The following is a 12,840-nucleotide window of genomic DNA, read 5'->3' as shown; positions in this document are numbered from 1 at the left end:
TGGTTGTAATAATTCCATTTTCATTCATGGTTTTATCTATTTGGGTCATCTCCCTTTTCTTTTTGAGAAGCCTGGCTAGAGGTTTGTCAATTTTGTTAATTTTTTCAAAAAACCAACCCTTGGTTTCGTTGATCTGCTCTACCGTTTTTTTAGATTCTATATTGTTTATTTCTGCTCTGATCTTTATTATTTCTCTTCTTCTGCTGGGTTTAGGCTGCCTTTGCTGTTCTGCTTCTAGTTCCTTTAGGTGTGCTGTTAGATTTTGTATTTGGGATTTTTCTTGTTTCTTGAGATAGGCCTGGATTGCAATGTATTTTCCTCTCAGGACTGCCTTCGCTGCGTCCCAAAGCGTTTGGATTGTTGTATTTTCATTTTCGTTTGTTTCCATATATTTTTTGATTTCTTCTCTAATTGCCTGGTTGACCCACTCATTCGTTAGTAGGGTGTTCTTTAACCTCCATGCTTTTGGAGGTTTTCCAGACTTTTTCCTGTGGTTGATTTCAAGCTTCATAGCATTGTGGTCTGAAAGTATGCATGGTATAATTTCAATTCTTGTAAACTTATGAAGGGCTGTTTTGTGACCCAGTATATGATCTATCTTGGAGAATGTTCCATGTGCACTCGAGAAGAAAGTATATTCTGTTGCTTTGGGATGCAGAGTTCTAAATATATCTGTCAAGTCCATCTGATCCAATGTGTCATTCAGGGCCCTTGTTTCTTTATTGACCGTGTGTCTAGATGATCTATCCATTTCTGTAAGTGGGGTGTTAAAGTCCCCTGCAATTACCACATTCTTATCAATAAGGTTGCTTCTGTTTATGAGTAATTGTTTTATATATTTGGGGGCTCCGGTATTCGGCGCATAGACATTTATAATTGTTAGCTCTTCCTGATGGATAGACCCTGTAACTATTATATAATGTCCTTCTTCATCTCTTGTTACAGCCTTTAATTTAAAGTCTAGTTTGTCTGATATAAGTATGGCTACTCCAGCTTTCTTCTGGCTTCCAGTAGCATGATAAATAGTTCTCCATCCCCTCACTCTGAATCTAAAGGTGTCCTCAGGTCTAAAATGAGTCTCTTGTAGACAGCAAATAGATGGGTCTTGTTTTTTTATCCATTCTGATACCCTATGTCTTTTGGTTGGCGCATTTAATCCATTTACATTCAGTGTTATTATAGAAAGATACGGGTTTAGAGTCATTGTGATGTCTGTATGTTTTATGCTTGTAGTGATGTCTCTGGTACTTTGTCTCACAGGGTCCCCCTTAGGATCTCTTGTAGGGCTGGTTTAGTGGTGACAAATTCCTTCAGTTTTTGTTTGTTTGGGAAGACCTTTATCTCTCCTTCTATTCTAAATGACAGACTTGCTGGATAAAGGATTCTCGGCTGCATATTTTTGCTGTCTAGCACCCTGAAAATCTCGTGCCAATTCTTTCTGGCCTGCCAAGTTTCAAAAGAGAGATCAGTCACGAGTCTTATAGGTCTCCCTTTATATGTGAGGGCACGTTTACCCCTTGCTGCTTTCAGAATTTTCTCTTTATACTTGTATTTTGCCAGTTTCACTATGATATGTCGTGCAGAAGATCGATTCAAGTTATGTCTGAAGGGAGTTCTCTGTGCCTCTTGGATTTCAATGCCTTTTTCCTTCCCCAGTTCAGGGAAGTTCTCAGCTATTATTTCTTCAAGTACCCCTTCAGCACCTTTCCCTCTCTCTTCCTCCTCTGGGGTACCAATTATGCGTATATTATTTCTTTTTAGTGTATCACTTAGTTCTCTAATTTTCCCCTCATACTCCTGGATTTTTTTATCTCTCTTTTTCTCAGCTTCCTCTTTTCCCATAACTTTATCTTCTAGTTCACCTATTCTCTCCTCTGCCTCTTCCATCCGAGCCGTGGTGGTTTCCATTTTGTTTTGCATTTCATTGAAAGCGTTTTTCAGCTCCTGGTGACTGTTCCTTAGTCCCTTGATCTCTGTAGCAAGAGATTCTCTGCTGTCCTGTATACTGTTTTCCAGCCCAGCGATTAATTTTATGACTATTATTCTAAATTCACTTTCTGTTATATTATTTAAATCCTTTTTGATCAGCTCATTAGCTGTTGTTATTTCCTGGAGATTCTTCTGAGGGGAATTCTTCCGCTTGGTCATTTTGGATAGTCCCTGGTGTGGTGAGGACCTGCAGGGCACTTCCCCTGTGCTGTGGTGTATAACTGGAGTTGGTGGGCGGGGCCGCAGTCAGTCCTGATGTCTGCCCCCAGCCCACCGCTGGGGCCACAGTCAGACTGGTGTGTGCCTTCTCTTCCCCTCTCCTAGGGGCGGGATTCACTGTGGGGTGGCGTGGCCCGTCTGGGCTACTTGCACACTGCCAGGCTTGTGATGCTGGGGATCTGGCGTATTAGCTGGGGTGGGAAGGCAAGGTGCACGGCGGCAGGGGGGGCAGGCTTAGCTCGCTTCTCCTTAGGTGATCCACTTCAGGAGGGGCCCTGTGGCAGCCGGAGGGAGTCAGATCCGCTGCCGGAGGTTTGGCTCCGCAGAAGCACAGAGTTGGGTGTTTGCGCGGAGCGAGCAATTTCCCTGGCTGGAACCGGTTCCCTTTGGGATTTTGGCTGGGGGATGGGCGGGGGAGATGGCGCTGGCGAGCGCCTTTGTTCCCCGCCAAACTGAGCTCTGTCGTCCGGGGGCTCAGAAGCTCACCCTCCCTTTGTCCTCCAGCCTTCCCGCTTTCCGAGCAGAGCTGTTAACTTATGACCTCCCAGACGCTAAGTCGCGCTTGCTGTCGGAACACAGTCCGTCAGGCCCCTCCGCTTTTGCAAGCCGGACTCGGGGGCTCTGCTTGGCTGGCGAGCCGCCCCTCCGCCCCGGCTCCCTCCCGCCAGTCCGTGGAGCGCGCACCGCCTCGCCGCCCTTCCTACCCTCTTCCGTGGGCCTCTCGTCTGCACTTGGGTCCGGTGACTCCGTTCTGCTAATCCTCTGGCGGTTTTCTGGGTTATTTAGGCAGGTGTAGGTGGAATCTAAGTGATCAGCAGGACGCGCGGTGAGCCCAGCGTCCTCCTACGCCGCCATCTTCCTGTACTCCAAGATCTACTCTTTTAGCAACTTTCGAGCATATGATACAGTCTTGTTAACTATACTCCCTGTGCTGTGCTGTACATTACATCCCCAGGACTTGCTCATCTTCTGCCTGTAAGTTTGTATCCTTGGACCAACATCTCCCTATTTGCCCCACCCGCTAGCTTCTGGCAGCCACCAGTCTACTCTCTGTTGCTGAGGTTGGCTGGTTTAGAGTCCACATAGAAGTGAGACCATATAGTATTTGTCTTTTTCTTTCTGACTACTTTCCCATAGCATAAGGCAAGAGATGTTTTTGCTGTCCTTATTTGTGAATGGCTCTGTTATGATATCGAAAGAGCCATTCATAAAACTATTCACGGTAGCACAACTGAATTTCTGCTAATTGCCACTTTATTTAAAACTAGGTGTTTATAAATAGATGTGCTTTATGCAATAATTCTTATTAATTTGTGCTTACTTCAAGAAAACATCATTTAGTGATAGTTTGTGCTTTTTTGCTGGTTTGTTTCGGGGTTCTTTGTTGTTGTTTTGTGTATTACCTTGGGAGTCACTGTATCTCGAACCTATTCCTCCTTGAATTTTCCAAGGAGCCATGAACAAGAATCCTGTTTGTTTTTGTAATCTTAGCTTCTACTGAAAGGGAGTAGAAATGCCTAAATTACAGGGACATAAGAATTTTAAGGAACTCTAGAAAATTCTGTAAGACAACTCTTAAGAAACTCTGTAAATGTCTCTGCCATGCTATAAGAGTCACAAGGCAGTAGCGAGAAAAACATCAGAATTAGATTCAACATAGTTGGGTGTTTTTCAGTGCTATTGGAAAATAAGTGAATATATTTGAAAAAAATAATTAAAAATGATATTTATGTGGGAGATGAATGAATTATTTACACTCTAGTAGACATTTTTTAAGATTTTTAGATAAACTTAGTGTATAGAACCGGAAAACCCCTATACGTGTCCCTAGTCTTTTTGAAATCGTGAACAAGTAAAGTCGGTGAAATTAATTATATAATAAAGTAAATATATCCATTATACTAAAAACTTTGACCTAAGAGGTCAGAAACAAGGTATCTTCAACTGAAGACCATCTCCGTGTTGGTGTAATTCTTTTCAGATTATTGAATATTTTGCTTGCCTTTTAGGAAATCATGGACAGAATTTATAAGAATGTTATGAGCAAAGTCCAAGAGATGAATTATATTCAGAAAACACTGTTCAAGATAGGGTATGATTACAAGTTGGAACAGATCAAAAAGGGATACGATGCACCACTTTGCAATATGTAAGTACATTTCATAGACTCTGTAGTGTGAGCCTGGAGATCTCGTGTGTTTACATCTGGAAGATGAAGAAGTAAATGGCAAGCTAATTTACTTTGGGCATCACCACCATCATCATAAGGTTGCATTTCCCTTTTATTCACTTCTAACCCTCATTGCTTTCATAGCAAACATAGACAGAGGACTCTGAGCTCTGATCTTGGCTGTTGAACAGGTTTTAATAATTGAGTAAATGTTTAAGATTTTATTGCAGAATTTGGTCTTATGAAGAAAAACTAGATTAGACTTTGGAATCAAAATGTGTGAGTTTACAAAGGGTCAGTTCTGACAAAAGGTGATACTCAAGATTTTAATCTGCAGGAAGGTTTCTGATTTATTGTATTCATAAAACAGTGTAATAAATACATGAACATAACAGCTATTTTGGTTAGTATTTGTTTTTGAGAGAGAGAGAGAGAAAGAGATAGAGCAGGGGAGGGGCATAGAGAGGGAGACAGGATCCGCACCAGGCTTCAGGCTCTGAGCTCTCAGCACACAGCCCAGTGAGGGGCTTGAACCCACACACACTGTGAGATCATGACCTGAGCCAAAATTGAGAGTCCGACACTTAACTGACTGAGCCACCCAGGTGCCCCTTATTTTTAATTTTTTAAATGTTTATTTTATTTTTGAGAGAGAGAGATAGACATAGCACGAGTGGGGGAGGGTCAGAGAGCGAGGGAGACACAGAATCCAAAGCAGGCTCCAGGCTCCGAGCTGTCAGCACAGAGCCCAATGCGGGGCTCGAACCCTCAAACCATGAGATCATGACCTGAGCAGAACTTGGACACTCAACCGACCGAGCCATCCAGGCACCCTGAACATAACAGCTATTTTAAATGTTGTGCTGGAGGGTGGAGATAGGGAAACATTTTTCATTAGAAGGGAGATAAGGTCAATAACTAAAGGTTCTAAAGACAATTGTAATTTTTGTTTCCTTTGACATCATCATTTTCTTTCATTTGCTGTACGTGAAAGCAGTTTCCCAACACTACCTCTTTTTTTTTATTTTTTAGAGTCTTTCTGGCATTTTAAAAATGGAAGTATAGCTGACGCACAGTGTTCCCTTAGTTTCAGGTGGACAACATAGTGATCTGACCACTCTGTACATTATGCTGTGCTCGCCACAAGTGTAGCTACCATCTGTCATTTTCTGGCGTTTTTTTTTCAAGGTGTTATTAGTCGTTGCTTTGTGAACCTCTCATTGATTACCACCATGGTTTTGAAATGTAGGTGTCCAACCAAAGTCAAGAAATAGTTCCCAGAGCTTATACATTAGGATGTGACCAAGCATAATGTATGCGTGTATTCAAATTATTGCCCCTTGTGCTTTTCTTAAGGTTACTGTTTAAAAAGGTGAAGGCTTTGCTGGGAGGGAATGTCCGCATGATGCTGTCTGGTGGAGCCCCGCTGTCTCCTCAGACACACCGATTCATGAATGTCTGCTTCTGCTGCCCTGTGGGTCAGGGTTACGGACTGACAGAATCATGTGGTGCCGGCACAGTTACTGAAGGTAAGTACTGGTAACATGGCAAGTAATTCTATGTTTGTTGCCACTAATGTTTATACCCCTTAAGTAATAACAGATTCAGTGTAATCCTGAACAGGTTTAGTTCTAGAAACTTCCAGTTGAACTATCACGTGTGCCCTTTATGTTTAAGCCTTGTCTGTATTTGTGCCATCTTGTCAGTCCTCAAAATTCTGTCACCCTGGTCCTTTAGTCTCTTCTGTCTAAATGCTTGTTTCCCCAGAGAACTGCACTCTTGGAAGAAAGTATCATTTTTATGCTCCCTCTTGAATGTATATTCCTGCCCTGACTTCTTGTTTGTTTTCTGTTCTTTTCAAAACCCGATAGCCGTGTCAACTTTGGCACTATGGAAATTTCAAACCAGATAATTCTTTATTGGTGGGGCTCTCTTGTGCATTATAGGATGTTTATCAGCCAGGTAGGTATCAGGAGTAACTCACTCCTCCCAGCTGTGGCAATGGAACATAAATCGAAACATTACCAAATATCCCCTGAGGGGTGAAATCATCTTGGGTTGGGAAACACTGGGGTAGGTAATACTTTTTGGATCATCCCACTTTCACTTCATATTCATGTGCCAAAAATCAACGCCATCATCCCAGACCTTCTGTCCACCTGGCAGATGGTTGGTGACTGTGGTATTACCATCCTTAAAGCCATTCACGGCATTAGCTTTGAAGTCTTCTAATTGTTTATTTTTTAAAACTTTAACTTCAATTGGATCTTCCCATTTGTTCATTGGACTGCTCCCTCCCCTGCATGCCACCTTTCGTACCTGGCCTCTTATTGCCTCACACTCCTCTGAGGTAACAGCCTTTCAGCAGCCATGCCTGCCTCTATTGTATCACTTGTGATTGATCCTGTATATTTGTGTTGGGCATCTCCACCTCAAACACTGCTTCAGCCCTGGTGGACCTAGCTTCCACACATCTTTAATCTGTTGCCGTTGTCCCCATCCATTATTATTTTCCATTATTTCACACACACACACACACACACACACACACACACACACACACCCCTGGCTCTGCTCTCCTCTCTTTCTCTTACGGGCATTCTTGCTCTCACCTCTCTGTATTTTCTGTTCCCTTGTCTTGGAATGCCCTTTTTGCTAACTGGACACAGCCACCTTTTAATGCCCAACTCTTCAATTAAGTCTTTGCCAGTGATTTCATTTCACATTGATCTTTCAAGTCCCTGAGGTACCGTTGTGTGCACTTCCAGTACCATGAAATTGAGTATTTAAATGTGCTCTGAGTTGCTTCATGTGCATTTTGTCCCAGGTAGTTTGTTTGTAAGCTCATTGAGGGCATAGTCTCCTTATCTTTTACGTGTTTCCTCCTTTCAGTGTTTAATATAATGCTAGGTACATTATAGGGTATCTATAAATACTTGATTATTGATAGCAGTACTTACAAATTACAAAAGGAGAATATCGTCATCATCCTGTTTGGTAATAGCAGTTAACATTTATTGAAAACTGAGTTTGTGCCAAGAAGTGTTAAGCACCATCCACGCATCATCTCATTGAATCCCTACAGCATATCTCTATAAGAAGTAGGTTTTCTTACTCTCCCCCTTTAATAGACGGGGAGATGGAGGCCCAGTGGGGTTAAGTAATTTGTCCAAGTTACACAGTCAATCAGTGAGTGGCAGAAAAGGAATTCCAATCCAAATCTGTCCTCCTGGAATCTTAGGTAGATAATGGTAGGGGCAGCTCTCCTCCTTTCACAGAGATTTTTGTACTTATTATCTGAAATAGAGCCCGTGAGAAGCAAAAGTGATGTAACAACATTGGTACTGATTGCACTGTTGAAATAGAGTTGAAATACTGCAACATGGTCACACGTTGCGCTGCACCCGCAGTGGCCTCTCTTTTATCATCTGTGAGACTCTGGTTCTAACTCCAATATCCCTGGTCTCCCATGGGCACGAGCCTGAAATGTGGTATGCTAATATATTTGTTGCATTTTCCTCCTAGTTACTGACTATACTACGGGCAGAGTTGGAGCCCCTCTTATTTGCTGTGAAATTAAGCTAAAAGACTGGCAGGAAGGTAAGAGTTTTATGACCAGCTCTACTGATTCTAGATATGCTGAAAACCACCATGAGCCCCAAGACACCCAGTCTTTAAAGTGTTAGGTCGTCTGTGATAGCAAGGGACTCTTTGCTGTTGCTGGTTCCCGGTGCTTTCTTTTCCTCAGTAAAGAGGGTCCCAAGAGGAAAAGAAAAACCTCTGGAATTTAGGCATGATGATTCTGAACTTGAGAATACTTGATGGTAAAGAGGAAGAACATTCTTAGTGGGGCATTCCCTAGGTCTGGAGAAGGATGTATATCCGATCTTTGGAAGCTTGACTTTGCTAGTGAGGACATTTGGGCCAGGAAATGAAACCCCAGATTTTTAGGGGATTGAGGGACTGACTAATCACACATGCATGCTCCAACCTCTTAGCTCTTGACCCCAGCAAACATTTTCACAGATGAGACTCAGTTCTCAGGCCATTTGTATGATTTTATCTTTATGTTTAATTGCAAAGGGAGGGCTGCACTTTATAGACATTGGTGATAATCCTTTCTATAAAGCAGCTGGAGGCAGAAGTAAACCAGTCTTCCTGGTAAAACTGAAAACTACTAAATGTGTTGCATTAACTGCAAAATGATGAACAGCCTGGCCTTGCCAGATAAAGGAAAAGTAATTAAAAAGCTTAAGAATTTAGGGGTGCCTGGGTGGCTCAGTTGGTTAAGTGTCCAACTCTTGATCTCAGGTCAGGTCATGATCTCACGGTTCATGAGTCTGAGCCCCACGTGGGGCTCTGTGGTGACAGGGTGGAGCCTGCTTGGAATTCTCTCTCCCTCTGTCTCTGCCCCTCCCCCACTTGTGCTCTTTCTTTCTCTGTCTGTCTCTCAAAATAAATAAATAAACTTAAAAATTTTTTTTTTTTAAACTTAAGATCTTAAAAGGGAATATTCATGGTTGAATGGATCCATAGGCTGAAATTTTAAAGGACCAGTTAGTTACCTTCTAGGACAATTCTCTTAGGTTGTTCAAACCCAAGACCGTGAATGGGCTGTATCTGACATAAACTTGGAGTTCCTAAGTGTTTCTCCTCTATGACTTTCTGCCTATGTGCGTTATTGTCAGTGCTCAAAGAGCAAATTACTATTTCATTTCATTTCATTTTATTTTATTTTATTTTATTTTATTTTATTTTATTTTATTTATTTTATTTTTAAATGTTTATTTTACTTTTGAGAGAGAGAGAGAATGTGAGCGTGGGAGAGGCAGAGAGTGGGGGACAGAGGATCCAAAGTGAGCTTTGTGCTGAGAGCAGACAGCCTGATGTGGGGCTAGAACCCACAAACTATGAGATCATAACCTGAGCTGAAGTCAGACACTTAACTGACTAGCCACCCAGGTGCCCTACAACTACTTCTTTTTAAAAACCACATTTAAAATCCAGTTGCATTCCCAAGATCTTTACATCCTGGGACTAAGTCCTCCTTCTGTCTCCCATGGCAATGCTGTTCTGATTTTAGGATGAAAATCTGAAGACATCATAGACAATATGTGTCTGGGTGTGTTGAGCCTCAGCAGCACAACTGTTTCATTAGATGTGTTATTTATTAGGCAGTGAAATTAGAGAAAGCAGGTATATCGTACAACTTGGTAAGGCGAATTTTGCCCCTAATTTTTATTTTCTGATTTTCTGTTATTGTGCTTCAATATCTATCAGTTTTGGGGAGTGGGGCCATTTTTGCATATGTCTCTGGAGTTTTCCTCACCATGAGGGAAACTTTGTTTTGTATAATAGGAATGATCTTAATATTTTATATGCAATGGATTTCATATTTAACTATTGAATAGTTTAAAATTTTTAAGAGCAGCTAACAGCTGAAAGGACTCTGCTTGAATCCTTTTAAAACTTAAAACCTAGGGGTGCCTGGGTGGCTCAGCCAGTTAAGCGTCCAACTTCTGCTCAGGTCATGATCTTGCAGTTCGTGAGTTCGAGCCCTGCGTTGGGTGCTGTGCTGACAGCTCAGAGCCTGGAGCCTGCTTCAGATTCTGTGTCTCCCTCTCTCTCTGCCTCTCCTCCTCTAGCACTCTCTCTCAAAAATAAATAAACATTACAAAATTAAACATAAAACCTAATCAACATCTCAGTTTATGAATTCAGATTTTTGTATATTTCCCTTAAATTAAGCTTTATTCAATAATAAATAGGTAATGAGTAGTGGTAAAATATTTTAGAGCTCTTGTCAGTCATTTCAGTATTTTAAAGTTGTGACTGGGTGGGGTGCCTGGGTAGCTCAGTCAGTTAAGCATCTGACTTTGGCTCAGATCATGATCTTGCAGTTCATGGGTTCAAGCCCTGCACTGGGCTCTCTGCTGACAGCTTGGAGCCTGGGGCCTGCTTCAGATTCTGTGACTCCCTCTCTCTATGCCCCTCCCCTGCTCATGCTCGGTCTCTCACTCAAAAATAAATTAAAAAAATTTTTAAAAAGTCTAAAGTCATGACTGGCCATAGGCCAAAGTTAAGAAAATATAGTTTCCTGCCTGTTTCCCATAGCTTCTCTTCCCCTCTCACTTCATGGTGTTGCCTTTGGTAGACACTCCCTACCTACTCTCTTGTATTAAAACTGCCTTAATGTTTTATTTTATTTTATTTTTTTATTTTTCAGAGAAAGAGAGTGAGCACAAGAGAGGGAAGGGCAGAGAGGGAGACGGGATCCAAAAAGGATTCAGTGCTGACAGCAGAGATCCCAATGCAGGGCTCAATGTCACAAACTGTGAGATCATGACCTAAGCCAAAATCAGATGCTTAACCAACTGCCACCCAGGCGCCCCTGTATTAAAACCTCCTTAGAAAAAAATCTGAAATGCATTGATACCAGCATATTATTAATTTACTTAAAACAGCTTCAAGTGTTACCCTTCTTGGGGGTAATTTTTTCTTAACAAAGCTCTATGAACCCCAAGCTTCAGTGGCATTCTAAGTGTGAAATTTTGTCATTGGGAAGGTTTGGGATGGGTGGTGGTTGGTTATTATCATTGAGCCTTCCTCAGTACCCCCCAAATTACAGTTACCCATTATCCTCAGGTCATGTGAATACATGGAAACTAATGTTCTCCCAAGGAGTAACAAAATTTGATCTGCAGAAAAATATTAGCACAGGAGTGTTAAGAATGAATGCAAGTACATTTTGTTTTAGAACAATAACTAATTTAATGGCTTCCAGGCGGCTACACAATTCATGACAAGCCAAACCCCAGAGGGGAAATTGTAATTGGTGGACAGAATATCTCCATGGGGTATTTTAAAAATGAAGAGAAAACAGCAGAGGATTACTCTGTGGATGAAAATGGCCAAAGGTGGTTTTGCACTGGAGATATTGGAGAATTTCACCCTGATGGATGTTTACAGATTATAGGTCAGTATATTCTCACCATTTTCCTTCCTATCCAAGAGGCAGTGTGGACACATTATTTTCCGTAGTGGCTATCTATACATATGGCTCCAGCTATCCTGGAACCTTAGAAAATCATAAATCCTCAACAGTAATCTGTTCTTCTGAGAATGTCAGTTGGTTTGGCACTGCCCTCACTAAGCCTAGTGAAATAGACTTTTAGCTCCAAAATAGCCCTTCTGTTATTCCCTTTAATCAGGCAAAAGCTAAAATAAAAATTTGACTAGCCAGCTGGGAAGGACCACTCTTAGAGTCCCCTTCAGGTCCTTTTTAAGCCATAAAATTTCCTCAGTCATATCTCTAGTGGTCCATTTAAATCTGTCTCTGGACCTGTACCTGACCTTAATGTAGTTAAAGATTTCTTGGGAAAATTGGTTCTTCATACAGAAGTTTGATCTACTGGGGAAATCCCCGGTAAACATGATTTAATCTAGAACCAATCCCCTCTACTTTTTTTTTCTTGATCCTTAATTGCACTGGAATCAAAGGTGGGTTTCTGTCGGCATGTAGAGTGGGTTCCCAGGCTATGGGTAGGCAAGTCAGAATTCATATGGAGTTGTAAGACCACTGATGATTATTCAAGCTGTGCCCTCCTGTGCCAGCACATTCTTAGAGCACTGTCATTTTAATAAGGTAATGTCAAATAAGGAAAATGGAGAATTAACATTTATTAACCATGTTCTGTATGCCAGACATTGTCCTATATGCTTATATGAGGTAGGTGTCAGTATCTCTGATAAAATTGAGGGTTGGAGAGGTCAACTGACCTGCCCGGGATCGTGTAGCTTGTAATGGGCAGAGCTGTCATTCAAATCTAATGCTGTAAGACCCTGTCCCTTCCATTAACTTTATCATAGTATTTAAGATTATAATAAAATACTGAGCATTTTAGCCAGTACTTCTTGAGCTAGGTGTTTTCCTTGTAATGGATGTGCATGAACAAGCATTATTCTATAACACGATTTTAGAAGAAGTATCTGTGTAAATAAAGATTAAGGCAATGAGATTGAGGGAAAATTGGAATTGTGCAGATCTTAATAAAATGGACCGGATAATTTACCATTCATTCTTTATGACTTCTAGATCGGAAGAAAGATCTGGTGAAGTTACAAGCAGGAGAATATGTATCCCTTGGGAAAGTTGAAGCTGCATTGAAGAACTGTCCACTAATAGACAACATCTGTGCTTTTGCCAAAAGGTAATTTTAAAGGCTGCATTTGTGTCTCCTATACTTCCAGAAAAAGGAGGATTGGAAAAAAAAATTGTGATTACGTATAATCATAAGGGAAACATCAAATTTTCATCAGCATTGGGGAATGTTACGCATTTCTGAAAGTTCAACAGCTTGAAGATCATTTGAGATGATTGGGACGTTTTAACTAATTATTGGACACCTTCTGTGTCTTGCTAAGTACTTAGCTATGCCACAGCACTTACTTCATTCAACATC

The 12,840-nt window shown here is 41.4% G+C and overlaps 1 protein-coding gene across 3 annotated transcripts in view; it reads left to right on the top strand.

The window, feature by feature from the left end:
* Window positions 1-12,840, top strand: part of ACSL4 (acyl-CoA synthetase long chain family member 4) — a 60,955-nt gene that overhangs the window by 27,260 nt on the left and 20,855 nt on the right. For all 3 annotated transcript variants that reach the window (XM_047081839.1, XM_047081837.1, XM_047081838.1), the window contains exons 9-13: window positions 4,218-4,357; window positions 5,735-5,907; window positions 7,904-7,978; window positions 11,163-11,354; window positions 12,474-12,588. In XM_047081839.1, coding sequence (XP_046937795.1) covers window positions 4,218-4,357; window positions 5,735-5,907; window positions 7,904-7,978; window positions 11,163-11,354; window positions 12,474-12,588 — 695 coding nt within the window. The remainder of the gene's footprint in view (window positions 1-4,217; window positions 4,358-5,734; window positions 5,908-7,903; window positions 7,979-11,162; window positions 11,355-12,473; window positions 12,589-12,840) is intronic.

This window comes from Lynx rufus, unplaced genomic scaffold, assembly GCF_022079265.1.
Source record: "Lynx rufus isolate CCGP_SWC_20201006 ecotype Redwood Valley unplaced genomic scaffold, mLynRuf1.p SCAF_19, whole genome shotgun sequence".
In the NCBI taxonomy this organism is placed as follows: Eukaryota; Metazoa; Chordata; class Mammalia; order Carnivora; family Felidae; genus Lynx; species Lynx rufus.
Note: the sequence above shows the minus strand (reverse complement) of the source record. Positions and strands in the feature narration are given on the sequence as shown.